Source organism: Scyliorhinus torazame, chromosome 9 (genome assembly GCF_047496885.1).
Source record: "Scyliorhinus torazame isolate Kashiwa2021f chromosome 9, sScyTor2.1, whole genome shotgun sequence".
Lineage (NCBI taxonomy): Eukaryota > Metazoa > Chordata > Chondrichthyes > Carcharhiniformes > Scyliorhinidae > Scyliorhinus > Scyliorhinus torazame.
Genome location: NC_092715.1, coordinates 75,691,340 through 75,713,321, shown reverse-complemented (window position 1 = coordinate 75,713,321; position 21,982 = coordinate 75,691,340). Strand labels below are relative to the sequence as shown.

Below are 21,982 nucleotides of genomic sequence, written 5' to 3'. Positions count from 1 at the left end.
CGTGAAGAGGCCATTCGGCCCCGAGTCTGTACCAACACATGAAAAACACCTGACCTACCGACCTAATCCCATTTGCCAGCACTTGGCCTGGAATGTTATGACGTGCCAAGTGCTGATCCAGGTACATTTTAAAGGATGTGAATCAACCGACCTCTACCACCCTCCCAGGCAGTGCATTCCAAACCATCACCATCCTCTGAGTAAACATTTTTTCCTCAAATCCTCTCCTAAACCCTGGACTAACAACTCATCACGGCTGAATTACCTATTTTTAAAGAATTCTTTAAAATGACGTTATTTATTAAACCAGGGGCTGGTTTAGCACAGTGGGCTAAACAGCTGGCTTGTAATGCAGAACAAGGCCAGCAGCGCGGGTTCAATTCATTGAGTACCGGCCTTCCCGAACAGGTGCCAGAATGTGGCGACTAGGGGCGTTTCACAGTAACTTCATTGAAGCCTACTTGTGACAATAAGCAATTATTATTAAGAACAGCCAATTGGTAGTGTAGAACTTTAATATTGCCAAAAAGGGAAGCTTTTAGTCTTGCACTTATCAGGACAAATGCAAGAGAAAGCAATGGGCAACTGTTGGCTCCCCCATATGATTATGAAGTGTTGTAATAGTTTGAAATTTGGCATTCTTGCCTTTGTGCCGATGAGTGCAAGACAAATGCTTCAGCAACATGTCTCACTTTTCAGCAATTTTATTTACCTTTTTTTTTCTTTTTGAAAAACAAAGAATCACATTAATTCAAACTATATAATTTGTTTAGAATAGACATCATTCAATTCATTAATTTAAAAAATCTTTCTCACACCCATCACCATATTCATATATTTAATGCAAGAGAAAAATATTTACAATGATCACTGAATTTTGTTTGTAAATATTTGACAAATAATTAAATCTTTATATCGCCTAAAGGTTCCTTGTTACTGCTTAAACTATCAGTGATTTTTCACAAATATTTCCAAGTCAGCTGAATGAAAATCAGCTATCGCCTCTGATTATGGTAGCATTTGTACACAAGTCGGTCTTCTTAGCACAAACCCATCCATTAAGGCCAGCATTTAATTGTTATCTTTCATCCACTGTTCAACCCACTGCATAATTTGTTCCAAATTCATTTCCAAGTCCTCAGGCATGTTGCTGGGTAACTGATGCACAATCTCCTTATGATATGACTCCATAGCCTCTTCATATATAGTCTGGAAAATCTCACACTGAATGTTGTCCTGAAGTTTCTTTCCACTGTAACTCCTGAAGAAAAAAATGAAGTGTCAATTACCATATCATAAAGTAGATGTGTTATGCCAACATGTTACAGCAACACAAGGGAAATGGAAGGAAAAACTGCTAACTTTGAACAAACTTGGAAGACAATGGGACAGTTGCACAAATCCATAATGGGTTATGTGCCACGTAGCGGGCTTATTCATTCTGTTCAAAAGTAAAATACAATCGTAAAGTTGATCTTGCATGGGTAATGAGGGGACCAAATATTCTGGAGCATATGTTAGAATCTATGGACTGGGAAGAGAAAGACAAATGGGCAAGTTCAATCTTTAACTTGAAGTCATTCAAGCATGCAATTTTCATTTGTGCTTGACTGGGTTAGGGGGAAAGGAACATCAGTAGAAATATTCATCTCCCGTACTAGATGAATTTCAGTTGACCAAGGTCGAAGACAGCACCTTCCAAACCCACGACCACCTAGAAGGACAAGAGCAGCAGATACCTGGGAACTCCACCATCTGGAGGTTCCCTTCCAAGTCACTCGCCACCCTGACTTTGAAATATATCGCCATTCCTTCACTGTTACTAGGGCAACATCCTGGAACTCCCTCCCTAACAGCACAGTGGACATACCTACACCTCAAAGACTGCAGCGGATCAAGAAGGCAACTCACCACCACCTTCTGAAGGGCATCTAGGGATGGGCAATAAATGCTTGCCCAACCGGCAACTGAGGACTTGGGATCAATCCCAGCCCCGGCTTCCTGTCCATGTGGGTTTTGCACACTCTCTCCGTGTCTGCGTGGGTCTCACCCCCACAACCCAAAGATATGCAGGGTAGGTGGATTGGCCACGCTAAATTGCCCCTTAATTGGGAAAAAAACAATTGTGTACTCTAAATTTATAAAGAAAAAAAAAAAGTGCTACAATTGACATCAATACCCCGGGATAGAAAAGGGAAGTAACACATCTTGCATTTATATAGCACCTGTAACACAGTAAAACATCCCATCGCACTTCAAACAGAATTTGACAAAGTCACAAAAAGAGATATTAGGATTGGTGATCTGAAGCTTGGACAAGAGGCACTGTTTTAAGGAGCTCCTTAAAGGAAGAAAAAGAAGAAAAGAGAAAGAGGGGTTTAGGGAGGGAATTCCATAGTTTGTGGCCTAGGCAGCTGAAAGCCAATAGCGCAAAGATTAAAATCAGGCTTGCTCTAAAGTGCAGAATTGTGGAAACCCAGATATCCACAAGCTGTTGGGCAAGAGGAGATCAGAAAAATAGAGATAGGTGAAGCCAACGGAGGGATTTGAAAATGTTAATGATAATTTTAAAAGGGAGGACTGCCTTAAATGGGAGCCAATGTAGGTCAGTGAGAATAGGGTGATGGATCAACATGTCTTGGTGCAAAATTAGGACACTGGCAGAGTTTTGGATACTATCCAGTTTAGAATGTGGGAGCCAACTAGGAATGCATTGGAATCGAAGACTAGAGGTGACAAAGATGGGGATGAGGGTTTTAGCAGCAGATAACCTGATACAGGACTTTGGTCAGGCAACGTTACATAGGTGGAAATCAGCAATTCTGGCGATAGATGTGATCAGAAACTCATCTGAGGGTCAAATATGGCAGCAATGTAGTCAGAGAGGGATGGAGCCATTGGCTAGCAAATGGGGTTTGTGGCAGGTACTGAAAACAAAGGCCTCCAGCCTTCCCAATATTTACTTGGAGGAAATTTCTGTTCATCCAGAACTGGATATCAAGCAGTCAGACATTTTAGAGACTGTGGAGGGGTCAAGAGAGGTGATTCAGAGGTATAGCTAGTGTTGTCAGCATACATGTGGAAACTGGAGCACCCATGTTCTCCTTGTAACTGTGTGGGTTTCCTCCCCATGCTCCGGTTTCCTGTTACAAGTCCCAAAAGTCATGCTTCTTCGGTGAATTGGACATTCTGAATTCTCCCTCAGTGTACTCGAACAGGCACCGGAGTGGGCGTAACTTCACTTTCACAGTAACTTCATTGCAGTGTTAATGTAAGCCTACTTGTGACACTAATAAAGATTATTAACTAATGCTGTGTTTCTAGATGATGTCTCCATTAGGCAGCATCAGATGAAAAATACAAGATCAAGGATAGATCCTGGGGACACCTGAGGGAATGGTGTGAGACAAGGAACAGAGGACATTGCACATGATTCTCTGGCTACAATTAACAGAACCAGGTGAGAGCAGTCCACCCAGCTGGATGAAAGCAGAGAGATGTTGGAGGAAAATCGTTCAGTCAACTGTACCAAATGGGGTAGACCAGTTGACATAACATTACTTATCATTACCCTCACTTAACCATTCCCTGCTCCCTCTCCAAAAGTGTTGATTCAATTGCTGAGTCAGTTGGATTATTTTTGGGGGATGGGGGAAATGTACTTAATGTAAACAGCACAAATGTGCAGGAAGAATATTTTGAGTATACTGAATTTTAGATGAACAGAAACATCAAGACAAACATCTTTAGTACCTTTTTTCCAATCGGTCATATAAAATTGAATTATCCGTACGAAGGACAAACACAATATGGAACCAGCGCTCTGGAAAGAAGTCGCAACCATGGTAATCCACAATTATCCCACCTTCATTCATCTTATCGTCAAGTTCATCAACTACCTGCAAAACAGATTGTTCGGTGGGAAATAAATTTATGTGAACATACTATAATAGATATCAAACACACACAAACTGTCAAACATTTTTGTTCTATCAGGACATTCGCCAGAACACCAAATGTAAAGGGAACAACAATTTATACTTCAGAGAAGAGAGTGCTGATTGGTTGGCCAATGGATTCAGATTCGTAGATTAGCAGTTAACTGTCACAGCCCGCCATCCCAGCTTCAGCCTGTCACACCAACATTAGGCACGGTCACATCAACATTAGGCCACCAACACATAGGAAGGACTCAGAGGAAAATAATTGCAAGGGTATTGCAAAGTGGCGCAGAAATTATAGAGTAGTTATAATGGGGAATTTTATCTGAATATAGACTGGGCTAGTAGTCGTGTAATGGGCAAAGAGGGTCCAGAGTTCCTAGTGTGGGTTCAGGAAAACTTTCTACAGCATTATGTTTCCAGTACGTGAAAAGGATGTATTGCTAGACCCGTTTCTGGAAAATGAGGTGGATCAAGTATCAGTAGGAGAACATTTAGGAGGCAGTGATCATTGTATCACAAGATTTAGGCTGGCTGTGGAAAAGGACAAAGAACAATCCAGAGCAAGAATAATTAACTGAGGGAATGCCAACTTTAATGGAATAAGAACAGATCGGGACCGAATAAATAGGAATTAAAGATTGGCAAGAAACACGGTAGCAGAATATTGGGCTACCTTCAAAGAAGTGAAAATTCAGGCACAGTCAAGGGCAAGGTAAGGAAAACAAATCCAGAACTCCCTGGATGACAAACAAAAAGTTAGAAATGTGCGCTTATCACATCAAGTAGAAAATACAATTGAGAACCAGGCTGAATTTGGAAGGTTCAAAGACGAGGTGAAAAAGCAAATAAGAAAAGCAATAAGAAAATATAAAAGAGACTGGCAGCTAACAGAAAAGGGAATCCCAAAGTCTTCTGAAATGTTACGACTGGGATGGGAGGAGAGCGCATTGTCTAGCCCCACGACGCCACAGGTCGTACCATTAATGTACTCATCAAAATGGCCAATTGTTTACCTTCTCCACTGGTACCCAGAATAAAAGACTTTAACCAGTCTTCTTTCAATCAACTTAGAACAATTGTTTATTATAAAACAAAACTTATTTGTTAACAGTTTGCAAGAGCTGGTTAACACACAATTGTAGTATAACTATCCATCTCCTCTTAGAAATGTCCCCAGCACACAAACAAAGGAGAAACAATTACTTAATCTCTGTGTTCTCTCATTCTTGACCCTTTCACAAGTTGGGACAGTTCTCCCATCACCCCACCAACTTCCACAATCAAAGGATCACCCCCCATCATTTCCGCCAACTCCAACACAATGCCACCAGGAAACACATCTCCCCTCTACCACCCGTCAATATACTACAGGGAGCGCAGCACGGTGGCGCAGTGGTTAGCACTACTGTCTCACGGCACCGAGGTCCCAGGTTCGATCCCTGCTCTGGGTCACTGTCCATGTGGAGTTTGCACATTCTCCCAGTGTTTGCGTGGGTTTCACCCCTACAACCCGAAGATGTGCAGGGTAGGTGGATTGGCCATGCTAAATTGTCCCTTAATTGGACAAAATGAATTGGGAACTATAAATTTAGGGGTCCGCTCCCTCCGTAACACCCTGTTTCTCAGCTGCATCACCCTCAATCCCTCATCCCCTTCCCAGAACATCATCCCTCGAAATTGCAGAAAGTGCAACATCTGCCCCTTTATCTCCTCCTTGTCCTAGGCCCTACATACTCTTTTCAGGTGAAGTATCATTTCACTTGCACCTCCATCAATTTGATCTAATGTATTCACTGCTCCCAATGTGGTCTCTTCTACATTGGGGAGGCTAAACACAAACTTGGTGACTGCTTTGCTGAACAACTTTAAGTTAGCCTGCAAGAATGGCCACAACCTTCCTGTCACTTGCCATTTTAACTCACCATTGCTCTCATGCCCACACATTTGTCCTTGGCCAGCTGCAATGTTCAGTGCAGCCCAACGCAAACTGAAGGATCAGCACCTCATCTTCTGATTAAGCACGTTATAGACTTCTGAACTGAGCATTGAGTTCAACAACTTTAGACTATGGACTTTCTCCTCCATCTGGGAACTTTTTTTCAATGCAAAAATTTATTTTGCCCCAAATCTCTTGAAAGCTTCAATTAAGTCTCCCCAGTACCTTCTAAATTCCAGGGACTACATCGCTAGTTTGTGTTATCACTTTCCCTTGGAATCAAAGTCCCAATCTACTAAATCCACGCTGTACTCCTCGGAGGCCAATATGTCCTTCCCAAGGTGTGGTGTTCAGAACTGAAGATAATACTACAAGTGTGAAAGGCAGTCATTAAAATATGGTAAATATTAATCTGAGAACAGCTGAAAAATATCAAGTTTGGGATTGTCAAGCTTATTTCTGCCCACTCATAATATGTACAAGCTAAAATAATTGGAAATGTGTCCAACTGTCTTGGTTTCGTGACTGAGCAGTTTGATCAGAATCCAAAACTTTAAGAGACTATACAGTTTGCAGTTGGAATTAAACCAATTTTCACAAAGTGATAAAATGAAAAAAAAAAAATGAATTTGCTCAATAATTTGCATTACAGTATGGTTTTCTTTTTTTTTAAATATAAATTTAGAGTACCCAATTCATTTTTTCCAATTAAGGGACAATTTAGTGTGGTCAATCTACCTACTCTGCACATCTTTGGGTTGTGGGGGCGAAACCCACGCAAACACGGGGAGAATGTACAAACTCCACACGGATAGTGACCCAGAGCCGGGATTGAATCTGGGACCTTGGCGCCGTGAGGCAGCAATGCTAACCACTGCATCACCGTGCTGCCCAACAGTATGGTTTTCTATCGCAAAACTCACCCGATCTTCATCCAGAATGGGACATGAATATTCTTCATCATAGCCTTCATACAGATTACCTTTACAAGAAGATGAGAAATACAACACAGTTTACATCTCCCTTCTGACCAGAACCATCAATTCTGAGAGAAAGCGATGCATAAATTACATCAATACACATCTTGCAAAATAGTGCAAGCAAAACATACAACTGTTGCATTGTCGCAGAACATGAACACTATAAAATCATGGGTAAACGTTACCAATAACATTGAGCAGTGGTTATTACTTTTCATTGTTTTATTATCCAAATGCAAAATGTCTGTTCATTTACTTGAATACAATTACTTGGATAAGCCTTGGTTAAATAATTCAATCAGGTAAACTGATAGAAGTGCAAGAAAATAGGGGAAGCTATCTGCAGTATTGTTCAGAGCAAACATTTTTTATCACCTTGCACTTTCATTAACATTCAGCATCCTGGAATTACAGATTTCTTGTCCCAACTCTTAAAATATTTTGAAAATGCATAAATGCATTACTTTTAGCAATACAAAGACCAAGAATAATTTGTCTGGCTGCTGAAAATCCTTTCCACAACTCATGAAAGTTCAGTACTGGGTTAACAACTTGCTTGAATTCAAGAAGCTAACTCAAATTTATGATAAAGAATCTTCCATGCCACCAGCTTCATTTGTGGAAAATTACTGATATTAAAATGTACAATTGTGTCAATGAAGACTGGCAGTAAATATTGAGTAGAATCATAGAATCAGTGAAGGAGGCCATTCGGCCCATCGAGTCTGCACCGACTCTCCGAAAGAGAACCCTAGCTAGGCTCATTTCCATGCCCTATCCCAGTAAACTCGGACACTACGGAACAATTTAGCATGGCCAATCCATCTAACCTGCACATCTTTGAACTGTGGGAGGATACCAGAGCACCCGGAGGGAACCCACGCAAACTCGAGGAGAAAGTGTACACTCCACACAGACAGTCACTCAAGGTGGGAATTGAACCTGGATCCCTGGCGCTGCGAAGCAGCAATAACCACTGTCACCCGAAGTAATAACAATCCAAGGGTCTCAAGAATTACCAATCTTTTTGAGGAACATAAAATTTTTTAGGATTGTCTCCCGATCAGTTATTTTAATAGCCAAGTTAAATTCAATTGTAAACAGGTTAGATTGAATTATAGAACATATAGTGCAGAAGGAGGCCATTCGGCACATCAAGTCTGCACCGACCCACTTCAGCCCTCACTTCCACCTTATCCCCATAACCCAATAACCCCTCCTAAACTTTTTGGACACGTAGGGCAATTTAGCATGACCAATCCACCTAACCTGCATGTCTTTGGACTGTGGGAGGAAACCGGAGCACCCGGAGGAAACTCACGCAGACATGGGGAGAACATGGAGACTTCGCACAGACAGTGACCCAGCGGGGAATCGAACCTGGGATCCTGGTGCTGTGAAGCCACATTGCTAGCCACTTGTGCTACCGTGCTGCCCTGAATGAATTATAATTCATTCTGTTGTAGCAATTACCAGATTAACACTTAAATATTCTTAAAGCTCTCAAGAATTATCAATCGTTTTGAGGAACAAACAAATTTTTAGAATTGTCTGCTGTCAGATATTTTAATAAAGTTAAATTCAATTGTAAACTGGTTAGATTATAATTCATTCTATTGTAGCAATTGCCAGATTAACACTTAAATATTATTTTCATTCATGTTCACCTTCTTTTGCCAGTTCTCCCACATTAATGTATGTCAATCCAGTTCTTCCAGCTAACTCTTTACCAAGGGTGGTCTTCCCAACACCTGGTGTACCTGGTAGAATAATAAATGTAAACATATTGGGACCTATTGTTAAAACAGCAACACGAGAGGCTCAGCAATAGTAAGCATAATCTAGTTTAACCATTAAGAAATACAACTCAATATTTATATAACTAGTAAAAGTCACTATAGTCCCAGATGACGGTAGGCTGCTTTCCCCTTTGAGGGGGAGAGCTGACTGGTGGTGATTTAACCGGAGGATCACCACACCTCAGGCAATGGGCAAGGTTGAGAAGGTGGGGCCTTCATGAATAACCTCAGCTGGATCAGAATTGAACCCACGCCGTTGGCCTCACTCTGCAACACAAACCGACTGAACTAAGCCGACTCCCAAATGCAACAAACTGTATGGTGTTCACTTAATCTGCTGGGCAAAACATTAGGCTGCAAAACAAAGCTATTGAAGACAGATATTTGCACTTATTTTATTTATATTCTATGTTTGATGTTCTTGTCCTCAGTCCTAGCTCTGCCTCATGCCAGTCCTTCAACCCAATTATGCTCCCTCAAAGCCAACAGGTGCACATGTCAGTGTTACCTGATGCACAAACTCAATCAGCTATTCTCAGGCAGCACCACATCAAGGCTGTCAGACCTCAAAACTTAACCTGCCTAAACTGCCCACTTCCTCAGGTTCACCTTGCAGAGTAAAAATAATCAGTTTTTCTCCACTCGCTACCATCTCCTTAAACTCCTTTCCCCCTTGACCTTAACAGCAATGTGTGCGAGGAACTCCTGAATTACTTTGTCCACTTGTTCAGCTGCGTATGCTGCTTTGCCTTCATTCACTGGCCCATCAAGACAAGTCTCCCTCCTCTCTATTTTAGGATTAAAGATTTGGCACCGGCATTGTTTTGAGGCATGACCTTTCCAATCTCAGCATGCCCATGAGACAAACCTTCTGCTCCCTTAATGATTTTCCAAATAAATTGCCGACAACCCAAACTCCCTTAATGATCAGTCCAATGGTTGACATTGTTAATGATGGTTCTCTACACTCAGGAACTATCATCATGCAAAGAAACTCTGCACTCCTTGCAAACTACTTCCCCATCTCCAACTTCATTTTCCTGTCCAATGTCATTTAATGTGTTGCCACCTCAAATCACATTTCTGCCACAACTTTGTCAGAGTCACGAGTGCCACCTTCTGTGACTTTGCCAAGGTACACAATTCCTGCTCATCCTTTTTTTTTAAATTTAAAGTACCCATTTCAGTTTTCCAATTAAGGGGCAATTTAACGTGGCCAATTCACCTATCCTGCACATCTTTGGGTTGTGGGGGCAAAACCCACGCAAACACGGGGAGAATGTGCTGCTCATCCTTCTTGACCCTCCTGCAGCTATTGACACTGTCGACCAAACCATTCTTTGATACTTCTGCTCCTGAACACTTGGTTCCACTCTTAACAGATTGTAACCACAGAATTGCCAGCCGTGGCTTCTCTTTGTCACTGAATTTCAATGATTTATTATTCGGCTCCTGCTCTTTCTCATCTACATACAAACAGCAAACATTGTCAGTTTTCACACATATGCTGACAATAGCCGACTGGAACCTTCCACTACTTCTCTGACACATTCTATTGACTAGGTTCTAAGGCTGCTTGCCCAACAATCCAATCCTAGATGAGCCACAATTCTCTCCAGTTAACATCTTCCACTGCCACCACAAACTCGGCGGCCAGGGAGAGGGATGGAATCAGTGGCATGGGCACAGTCTCAGATTGAAAAAGTTAATTTGCGATTAAAAGTTCCATGCGAATATAAGCTGATCCTCTGACGCCATATCTTCCCCATTACTTCCGAAGCTTTGCTTGCCTCCACTTCGCCCATCTGCCGGTGAACTCTTGTGTTTTGCCAATGGTGATTCCTCAATTAACATTTTTTTAAAAAATTATCTGTGCTCTTGTAACTTTCAAACTAGATTTCCTAGCCAGCTTCCCATCCTCCACCGTAGATAACATTCAAACTCATGAATTTTGTCACCCTATCTTATTGGTCCAGCAACTATTTTCTTTACAATTGGCGATGGGGTGGCAGATTTGAAACAAAAAGGAATTCCTTCACTCAAAGGGTCATTAGTCTGTGGAATTCTCTACCTCAAGAGTGTAGTGCACGCAAGAATACTAAACAAATTTGAGGAGATAAGATAGGTTTTTAATTAGTAGAGGGATAAAGGGCTATGGGGAGCAGGGAGGAAGGTGGCAGTGAGGCGGAGATGAGATCAGCCATGATTGTATTGAATGGCGGGAGCAACCTCGAGGGGCTGAATTGCCACTCCTGCTCCTAGTTCTTATGTTCTGTGAAGTATCTTGCAATATTTTTCTTAAAAAAAACCAAACAGTCTTGCATTTACAAAGTGTCTTTCATAACCACCAGACATCCAATGAAATACTTATTAAAGTGGTCACTGCTGCAATGCCGGAAGGCTGGGTGCAAATTTGCACACAGCAAGCTCCCACAAATGATCACAACCAAATAATGTTTTTTAAGTGTTGATTGAGAGAACAAATATTGGCATGACACCGGGATAATGCTCCTGCTCTTCGAAATACTACCATGGGATCTTTTATGTTTACCAGAGAGGGGAAATGCAGCCTTGGTTCAAAATCTCTTTCATAAGACAACATCCCCAATAATGCCATACTCTTTCAGTATTGCACTGAAGTGTCAGCCTTGTTTTTGTGCTCAGCCTTGTTTTTGTGTTCAATTCCTGGAGTGGGACTTAATTCCAGAACCTTCAGACTCACAGATGAGAATCGCACCAACTGAGCCACAAGTGGTTTTCCATAAAAAATATGCTAAAATTTCAAGTTGTTGTCTTGCATGACATGAGCAGGTTCGAGAGGCTTCATATGATTATGCACAAAAATAAAGTAAAAATGACAGACAAATGTCTCCAAAAAGTGTCCCTTAAAGACATGAATGTCAAATACATCAGTGACATCAAACTGGGAGGGACGATCAAGATGGAGAACAGCAATGTGATGGCACGGTAACAGTAATTCTAAATTAATTTCAACTGTTAGGTGAGCTATTAAATTCTGATAAGAAAAATAAGGAAATTAAAAGATTACTTGAACAATTATAATTCAAATAGGGCAGAAGAGTAAAAGCATCTGGGTGTACAAATTCATAATCACTAAAAGTTCTAATGTTGGACAGTAGGTCATAACAAAGACAAAGCAAACACATGGGTTTATTTTTGGTGGGGTAGAATTTAACGGTAGAGGTGTTATGCTAAACTGGTCTCAAACCTTGACAATAGACCACATTTGGAGTACTATGCACAGTTCTGATCAACATATTATGAACAGGGTCTAAATACGGGAGAGGGTGCTAAACAGATTTTCAAGTTTGATTCAGGAGCTCCAGATTATGCCTCATGAGGAAAGGATGAACAGTCCGGATTTCTTTCTCTTTGCTTAATAAGAGAAGGCTGAGTGGATGGCCTAATAGTATCATAGAATTTTACAGTGCAGAAGGAGGCTCTTCAGCCCATCGAGTCTGCACCGGCCCCTTGGAAAGAGCACCCTACCTAAACCCATACCCCATCCTATCCCCGTAACCCATTAACCACACTACCCAACCCACCCTTTTTGGACACTAAGGGCAATTTAGCATGGCCAATCCACCTAACCTGCACATCTTTGGACTTTGGGAGGAAACCGGAGCACCCGGAGGAAACACACGCAAACACGGGAGAAAGTGCAAACTCGGCACAGTGACCCAAGCCGGGAATCAAACCTGGGACCCTGGAGCTGTGAAGCAACCGTGCTAACCACTGAGCCCCCCACATCTTCAAATCAATAGCAAGTCTTCAAAATTAAAATTGTGAGCTTTTGTTAAAGTAGGCTTAGTGTGTTTCCACATGAGTAAAACTAGGGACCGTCAATACAAGATGGAAACTAGGAAATTAAATATGAAATTCAGAAAGCATTTCTTTACTCAGAGGGTGGCGAGAATGTAGTTGAGGCAAATAGCATGGATGCTGGATAAGCCTATCAGGAAGAAAGGAATCGAGCATAATACTACTGGAGTTCGATGAAAAATGATAGAACTTAAACACCAGCATGGAACCAGTTGAATTGAGTGAACTGCTCATATGCAGTTATGTGTTGCACATGAATACATCACTTTGTGTTCAATGCGCTGAATGGGTTCCCGGTACCTCCCATTTACAATTCTAGTCCTGTGTTCAGATCCCTGCGGCCAAGGGATGAGGGAGAGTTTGATAATAGGGGTTACATTCCCCACTGCAGCAGAGCTCAGCTCTGGGGCGAGTGCTCTTACCTGTCAACAAAACATTCGGCCGCTTCTCCATCTTCCACGCGCGTGGCCGGGGGTCCTTCCTTTAACCGCGGCTGTCTCCATCTGCGTCACGGGATGTGCTTCCCGCGCCATCCGAGAGGCTGGAAGAAATGAAATATCGGCGGACTTGACCCAGTCAGATTTGTGATCGATCCGAACGGAACTCAATGACCCGCCAGCCCCTTCGCTGCGGCAGGGAACAACTGCGGGCATTTCGGAGAGGCAGCCAAGAGTAAGCGCCGGGGGAGAGGGAGGACCCCGGAGAGCTGTGGGTGTTGGAGAGCCGGAGGAAGCTGGCGCTGAGAAACACTCACCCGCCTGATGGTCAGGTAGGGTGCGCAGGTCGGAGACTTCTCGGTAATCTCCAGGCGGCTTTGAACTCACTCCCGGAACGACTGATGTCCGTGGACAACATCCAGCTGAGCTGCTGCCTCCCCGCCCACTGCCTCGGGGAACTGGGATTCCTCAATGAGCAGACATCCCCGTCACTGTCAACTGGTCAGAACGATGTAGGTAGACCCCCCACCAAATCCTCCACGCAGTTTTTTGAAGTAGGCTGCTGTTTGCCTTGCACTTGTCTATTTGTAATTCTGCGATGGTTTTTTTTCAAAACATCTTTGAAATATTCCCCCACTCACAGCCGTTGTTTCAGTTCTTGGGCTGTTAAAATCCAAAATCTTGTCTCGAGAATTGCACGGACGTTGTTTCCGCCTGATGTTTTTCCCCCACCTTTCTCAAACTCCTGTTCGTCCGGAATACTGCCGGCTGAACCCTTTCACTCGTATCAAAATCCTCACCCCCGCCCCCTTTAACGATTTGTAGGCCCGTGAGCTCGTTTTTCAAAACACTCCCGTCTCCAGCTGTACAACATGTGCCAGGCTCAGCCTGATAGAATTTAAGGTTGTGCACCGGGCTCACATGACCGTGGCCCAGATGAGCAGGTTCTTTGGGGTGGAAGACAGGTGTACGGGGGGGACTGCGAACCATGTCCATATGTTCTGGACATGCCCGAAGCAGAGGGGATTCTGGCAGGGGTTTGTGGATGTCATGTCCAAAGTGTTGAAAACAAGGGTGGCGCCGAGTCCAGAGGTGGCGATTTTCGGGGTGTTGAAAGATCCGGGATTCCAGGAGGAGAAAGAGGCAGACATTCTGGCCTTTGCCTCTCTGGTAGCCCGGAGACGGATATTATTAGCTTGGAGGGACTCAAAAGCCCCCGAAGTCGGCGACCTGGCTAACTTTCATGGCTAGCTTTCTCTGTCTGGAGAAAATCAAGTTTGCCTTAAGAGGGTCAATGTTAGGGTTCGCCCGGAGGTGGCAGCCGTTTGTCGACTTCTTTAGGGAAAATTAACCATCAGCAGAAGGGGGAGGGGTTGTGGGGTTAGTTTAGTGTAGAGTAGGGGGTTAGAAAAGGTGGGACATGTGAGGGAGGAAGATGGCTTTTGCACTATGTTTATATTTGTATGTACACTGTTTCTTCTGTTACTGTTATAAAACCATAAATAACTCAATGTTGTTTTTTTTAATTCTGGCACAAATTTGCATTGTTGAGGTACAAGTCTCTGATTTGGGACTGAAACATGCACTGGTAGCTTCCAGTTTGCCCACCAATAGAAACTTAGCTTGATATTAACACTTTGGAGGAGCGAGTTTGCCACAACCTTGGTGTCTCCACCTGTTTTTTAAATTACCCTCCTTAAAACCTCGCTTTGAGCAAGCATTTAGTCACCTGTCCTAAAATTGTTTACTTTACATTGGTGTCAGTTTTTTTCTATGTTACAAGACATGGATGCAAGATGTTCTTTAGTGGTATGATCGATTTGAGTCGCTCCCTTTATACTTCTGATCAGCTGAAAGGGAAAACCAAGCCATGGTCAGTTCGGACATTTTTTCATGTTCAGGTGGCAATGGTTACTTCATCCTATATTATTATTTTCTTTATTTATTTTATAAATTTAGAGTGCCCAATTCATTTTTTCCAATTAAGGGGCAATTTAGCGTGGCCAATCCACCTACCCTGCACATCTTCGGGTTATGGGGACGAAACCCACGCAAATACTGAGAGAATGTGCAAACTCCACACTGACAGTGATCCAGAGCCGGGATCGAACCTAGGAGCTCGGCGCCGTGAGGCAGCAATGCTAACCACTGCACCACCGTGCTGCCCTGCTTCATCCTATATTATATGTACTAACTGCTTTAAACATTGAATTGCTGAGGTCACTATGAAGATTTTGTACAATTGCTTTGTTTACCTTCTATTACCATCAAGATTGTGGACCAAAGGGAAAACTAAGGTTTCTAACCACTTGAAATGTAATAAGCCCATTTGAAGTGATCTGGAAGCTCTGCATTCAGTACAGATTGTAAAAAGTGCTACTTGGTTCCTTGACATAAAGAATATTTTGGACCTTTTTGTTCTCGTCCACTAATTTTCAGACCTATTGTCTTTGCTCTCATCCCTGAAAATTGAGTGAGTGAGTTGAACTTGTTTGTGCATTGATATGAGGAAGTTTCATTGTTTGGGTGTGTGACATAGCTATCAAGAAATCAGGGAGTTGCTGACAGATTTGTACGATAGAATGGCATTGCAAACCAATTTAAACGCATTAAATGTAATTTCTTAGGTGTGTGATGGCTTCCATTTCTGAACGTTACTGTGTAAGACTAACTGTAAATCAGTGCGAATTGGCAGGCGTAGGTTGTACTGGGGGTGGGTGGTGGACGAGGATAGATCACTGAACCAAAAGGTTTTACTGTACTTAAGGTGTGGAATCATGAAATGATTGTATGGGAGATGATGATGCGGCTTCTGAGCTTTAACTGTCTTATAATAATTTGCTGCAAATTTGAAACTGAACTTAATTTGCACATTTTATAGTGTTTCTAACATTCTGTCCTGAATGACACTTTGAACTTTGCTGTATTTCTGTCAAACTCCAGCTTTCAACTTGGTAAGTAGTGCTTGTCCTGGTATCAGATGTGTGTTCTCAATGATGGGTTTGAACAGCCTGCAATTTTTTCTTTTGAAAACTGTGTTTTGCAATATTAAAAGTTATAAGGACTCTGTGAGGGGCAGCACGGTAACACAATGGTTAGCACTGGTGCTTCACAGCGCCAGGGTCCCAGGTTCGATTCCCGGCTTGGGTCATTGCACGTTTTCCCTGTGACTGCTTGGGTTTTCTCCGGGTGCTCTGGTTTCCTCCCACAAATCCCGAAAAACGTGCTGTTGGGTAATTTGAACATTCTGAATTCTCCCCCCTTTTGGCGCCGGAGTGTGGCTTCATTGCAGTGTTAATGTAAGCCTACTTTTTACAATAAGTACTCTAAATTAAAAAGAAACTAATTTCAGCACAGTCCTTTAAATACAAATAAAATCTTGAATTTATTATCCTCTGCCCAACTTATGGATGAAGGCAAACTGAGTTTTTTGAACTCTCCTCCACCTTCACCCCATTTTTATTTATATCAACTTGTTTCATCCATCGATCCATTTATCCATTTTTCTCCCCATCCTTGTCTCCCCTCTCCTCACCTCACCCCACTCCACCTGGGCCATCTGTTCCCTGTTCCAAGTTCATAGAATCGTAGAATTTCTACAGTGCAGAAGAAAGCCATAAGATATCAAGAGTCCAAAATAGATCATTCTGGGTCACATGTATTAAGTAACCCCTTGCCTTACTTACAGTACAGTAGAGGTTACATGTGACACTGAGCAGAAAATATTGTTTCATTTCATACATTTAGAACATTGCCTTTACCATTACCCATTACGGTCAAGGCAGCAATGGAGATAATATATGTAACAAGATGCGATGTAGAGAATTGTAAAGGCTTTGGTTTAAGTTATTCTTTTACAGTGGAGGAGTTTCTGTCTCTTTTCTTTGTTCTTTGGATCTGGGTCCTCGTAGGATGGGCTATCTCACTAGCAGTTAGACTTTAGCTAGTGAACATGAGTGAGGTGGGGGGAGGTGCTGCGACCTGTTTGGACAGGTTTCAGTGTGCTCAGCGTGTTTATTTAGTGGGGGGAGGGGCTGATGAGGAGGGAGCATTGTTCAATAGGACAGTGTTTTTAAACTTTTTATTCCTAGGACCAACTTTTACCAGCCAACCTTTGCGATCCACACTGGCTGACCTTTGCAACATACCATTATTGCTTACCTTTAATGAGACAGGCCAACCTGCTTGATCCTCACGATCTCACTTGCTGGAGAGAGTGGATCATTTGTTCCTGGAGGGGTGGTTTGTCAGGCTAAAGAAATTGTAGGAAAAGTTTAAAGTTTGGGCTCTCTGGATAAGATTTATTTAGGTATTTTCAATATCGCAACTTGCGAAAGGGATTTTTCTGACATTCCCAGTTGCGCTGCCAACATCACTAATAGAGAGGCTTCTTTCGCTCGTAGGGTCGGAGGAAGGGAGCACTTCCAGCATTTGTGGGCAGATTATGTCAGAGGATCCAGTGTCAGTGGAGAGGGTTAAGGCTAGGTGGGAGGAAGAGCGGGGGCCCATTTTAGATGGACAAGGTGTGGAGTGAGGCCCTTTGCTGGGTAGACTCCACATCCACGTCCAGTAGCGCAGTGGTTAGCATTATTGCTTCACAGCTCCAGGGTTCCGGGTTCGATTACCGGCTTGGGTCACTGTCTGCGGAGTCTGCACGTTCTCCTTGTGTCTGCGTGGGTTTCCTCCGAGTGCTCGGGTTTTCTTCCACAGTCCAAAGATGTGCAGTTTAGGTGGATTGGCCATGCTAAAAATTGCCCTTGGTTTCCAAAAATGGTTAGATGAGGTTGGGTTACGGGGGTAGGGTGGAAGTGTGGGCTTAAGTAGGATGCCCTTTCCAAGGGCCAGTGCAAACTCGATGGGCCGAATGGCCTCCTTCTGCACTGTAAATTCTATGATTCTATGGCCTCCTTCTGCACTGTAAATTCTATGAGTCTATGTCCTCGTGCACGAATCTTGGTTTAATCCAACTTAAAGTAATTTTCAGGGCACCATCCAGAATGAGTTGTTTCTTTGCCAGGGTGGAGAACGGGTGCGAACCCTGCTCAAGAGGTCCGGCTAACCACACACACACATGTTCTGGTCTTGTCCCAAGATCGTGGGATTCTGGGTCTCCTTCTTTAGGACCATGTGAGCGATTCTGAAGATTGAGATGAAGCCCTTGTCGTGTTGTTCACCCTGGGGTAACACGGATTGCACACGATGCAATTAACTGATCAAGTATACACAAAACGAAGGCGTTGGTTTAATATAAGATATATTGAACTCTAGCAACAAAACACACAGCTGCCTGGGTTGACTCTCTACTACCCTAAGTAAACTAAAGCTAACTATCCAGACCAGGCTAGCTCTGATCCACGTGTTGGAGGTGTTGAATGATTTGTACACCCTGACTATCACTATAGCAATCACCAGTGGAAAGAGGCAGAGTGCTGGTGCCTCGTGTGTTTTATAGGTGTAAGTCCCCCTCTGTGTCCTGTCTTGTGATTGGTCGTGTTCTGTTGTGTACATTGATTGGCTCACCTGGGTGTCTGTCACTGCCTGCTGTTACCTCATGATATGCATGGGTGCATTGTATGACATCCCCCCACTTTTAAAAAAAAATGTTGTTGGATGCTTAGAGCAGAAACAACATATTTACAAGAGTAACTATACACAAAATCGGTGAGTGGATGGATATGTACATGTAAGGTGTCTAGCGTGCAGAAACAAAACATATATACAGGGAATTATTTATAAGTCCAATCGTTGAGGTTGTCGACGGATTCTCGTGGACCACTTGAGAGGTGGAGGCGGAGATGATGGTGTCTTGGCCGGTTGGCATGCAGCCAGGCAGGTGGCCTCATGGAGCAAGGTGTCCGGGTCGGGCAAAGTGACATCTGGGAAAAGTGAGAGCCGGTGGTGGGCATGCAAGTTTGTGTAGCGCTCTTCTGTTGCGCCTTACAATCGATCCATCCGCCATGCGAACCACGAACGACCTGGGAGCAGCCTGTCGAACCACAACAGCAGGAGCTGACCAACCGCCACCAGGCAACTGAATGCGAACAGTGTCCTTCAGAGAGAGGAGCGGCAGATCCGTAGCGTGAGCATCATATGTGATCTTTTGCCTGGTTCTGATCTGCTGCATCTTTTGCAACATTGGAAGGTGATCCAGGTCAGGTACGTGAATGGCCAGGACAGTCGTCCGCAGGTTACGATTCATTCGAAGCTGAGCCGGAGATGACCCATTGGACAAATGGGTTGCCCTGTATGCCAGAAGAGCGCAATTGAAGTCCGAAGCTGAGTCTGCAGCCTTGCAGGGCATTTGCTTCACGACATGGACCCCTTTTTCGACCTTCCCATTAGATTGTGGGTAATGCGGGCTCGAGGTGATGTGCTGGAAGTGGTATTGCTTTGGAAAGTTGGATCATTCTTGACTGAAGAAAGAGGGACCGTTGTCGCTCATGACTATGAGCAGAATTCCATGCCTGGCAAATGCCTCTTTGCAGGCCCGTATTACGGTCCAGGATGTTAGGTCCGATAGTTTCACTAACTCTAGGTAACTGGAGAAGTAATCAATTATCAGGACGTAGTCATGCCCGTTGACGTGAAAGAGGTCCACACCAATTTTAGACCATGGAGAGGTCACGAGCTCATGCTGGTGGAGCATCTCTTTGGGCTGAGCAGGCAGGAACCGCTGGCATGTCACGCAGTTGAGGACCATATTTGAGATGTCCTCAGTGATGCCGGGCCAATAGACAGCTTGCCGGGCCCTGTGCCTACACTTCTCAATGCCGAGGTGTCCCTCGTGTATCTGCGTGAGCACCAAGCTCTGGAGGCTGCGCGGGATGACGATGCGATCCAATTTCAGAAGGATCCCCTCGACAACAGTTAGGTCATCCTTTACATTATAGTATTGGGGGCATTGCCCTTTCTGCCAGCCATTCGTGAGGTGATGTATGAACCGCTGCAGCAAGAGGGTCCTTGGCGGTCTCCTCCTGAATGATGCCGAGTCGGTCGTCGGATGACGAGAGGATGCTGGCACACAGTTTCACCTGCGCCTCGATGTCATGCATGAAGTCTACCTGCTCACATGGTGAGGTGATGGTACGGTAAAGGGCATCCGCGATGATTAGCTCCTTCCCAGGTGTGTAAACCAGTTCAAATTTATACCTGTGTAGGCGAAGGAGACTGCGCTGGAGCCTGGGTGTCATTTAAGTCCTTCTGTATAATGTGCACATGGGGTCTGTGGTCCGTCTCCACGGTAAAGGTCGGGAGACCTTACACATAATCGTGGAATTTCACGATGCCAGTGAGCAGGCCCAAGCATTCTTTCTCAATTTGAGCATAGCGTTGCTCAGTGGGCGTCATGGCCCTGGACGCGTAGGCCACTGGAGCCCAGGACGAGTTGTCGTCCTTCTGCAGGAGCACCGCCCCAATGCCGTCCTGGCTGGCATCTGTGGAGATCTTGGTCTCCCTTGCTGGGTCAAAGAAGGCTAGAACAGGGGCGGTGGTTAGCTTCGCTTTCAACTCAAGCCACTCTTCTTGATGTGCGGGCAGCTACTGGAAAGTGGTGGACTTTTTCACAAGGTGTCTGAGGACCGTGGTGTGTGACACGAGATTGGGAATGAACTTCCCCAGAAAGTTCACCATCCCCAAGAAGCGGAGGACCGCCTTCTTGTCCTCTGAAGTCTTCATCGTGTTAATTGCCTGGACTTTGTCTGAGTCCAGCTGCACGCCCTGTTGTGAGATCTGATCGCCCAGAAATTTAATTGACGACCTGCCAAAGGAGCATTTAGTTTTGTTGAGCTTCAGGCCATTGGCATGTATGCGCCTGAGGACCTGCTGCATACGGGCAACATGTTCCTCCGGGGCCGTGGACCAGATGATGACATCGTCAACATAGACCCGTACAATGCCCTCGAGCATTTGCTCGATTTTTCGATGAAAGATTTCGGAGGCCGACACAATGCCAAATGGCATTCGGTTGTAGAAATATCTCCTGAAGGGAGTGTTAAATGTGCATAGCTTCTGGCTGGACTCGTCCAGCTGTATCTGCCAGAAGCCCTTCGATGCGTCCAGCCTTGTAAAATACTTGGCATGCGCCATTTCACTCGTCAGCTCCTCCCGCTTCGGGATCAGATAGTGTTCCCTCATAATGTGCGGTTCAGATCCTTGGGATCGATGCAAATGCGCAGTTCTCCCAAGGGCTTCTTGACACAGACCATTGAGCTGACCCAGTCAGTTGTTTCTGTCACCTTGGATATTATCCCTTGACCCTGGAGATCCTGCAGTTGCGCCTTCAGATGGTCTTTGAGGGGCGCCGGCACCCGGCGCGGCGCATGGATGACAGGCGGGCATCAGGCCTGAGCAGAATTTTATAGCGGTAGGGCAGCGTGCCCATCCCTGTGAACACATCTGGGTACTGCAGTAGGAGTTCCTCAATGTCGGCTTGCTGAGTTGTCAGCTGAGGACATGGCACGTACACGCTGAACTAGCTGGAGGAGCTTGCATGCTCGGGCACCCAGCAGAGAAGCCTTGCCGGGCTGGACGATCTCAAACCGCAAAGTGGCCTTGACGGCCCTGTTGGATACTTGCAGGTGGCAGGACCCTAGCGCCGTGATGGCATTCCCATTGTAGTCGAGCAACTGGCAAGTGGGTGGAAGAATGGTAGCCTACCTCCGGATGCGAGCCAGATCTGCTTTGGATATTAGGTTGGCCAAAGCATCGGTGTCAAGCTTGAACCGGATGCTACAATTGTTGATCTGTACTGTGGCACGCCACTCGTCCGCACAATCCACTTTAAGGATGGGCGTGTGTGTTGGTGAAAGTGAGGAGGCATGGTTCTGCATGGTGACGATGCCCACTCGATACGTGGACTCCGGGCAGTCGTCCTCTGGATCAGTGATGGGATCCTGTTCCAAGTCCAGCAGCCCTTGCTGCACACTTCAAACTCGTTTTCGTTGGACCTGGTACCGCTAGCCCCCTGTCGGAGGTGCAGATCTGCACAGAGCAGCATAATGGCCAAGTTTCTTGCAGTTGAGACATCGCCTGCCTCTCGCGGGGC

The 21,982-nt window shown here is 44.5% G+C and overlaps 2 protein-coding genes across 3 annotated transcripts in view; one reads left to right on the top strand and one right to left on the bottom strand.

The window, feature by feature from the left end:
* Positions 1-824: 824 nt before the first annotated feature.
* ak6 (adenylate kinase 6) lies at positions 825-13,070 on the bottom strand. Its single transcript, XM_072516178.1, has 5 exons — positions 12,925-13,070; positions 8,528-8,620; positions 6,804-6,862; positions 3,754-3,899; positions 825-1,261 (listed from the first exon to the last, which is right to left on the bottom strand). The coding sequence occupies exons 1-5, from the start codon at positions 12,953-12,955 to the stop codon at positions 1,072-1,074; spliced, it is 519 nt and encodes a 172-aa protein (XP_072372279.1). The 5' UTR covers positions 12,956-13,070; the 3' UTR covers positions 825-1,071.
* An 80-nt stretch (positions 13,071-13,150) lies between these two features.
* Positions 13,151-21,982, top strand: part of rad17 (RAD17 checkpoint clamp loader component) — a 77,649-nt gene continuing 68,817 nt past the window's right edge. Inside the window, exon 1 of one of the 2 annotated variants that reach the window (XM_072516171.1) lies at positions 13,151-13,271. The gene's annotated coding sequence lies outside the window, so the exon portion shown is untranslated. Of the gene's footprint in view, positions 13,452-21,982 lie in introns of both variants that reach the window. The other variant, XM_072516170.1, reaches the window with a different exon arrangement.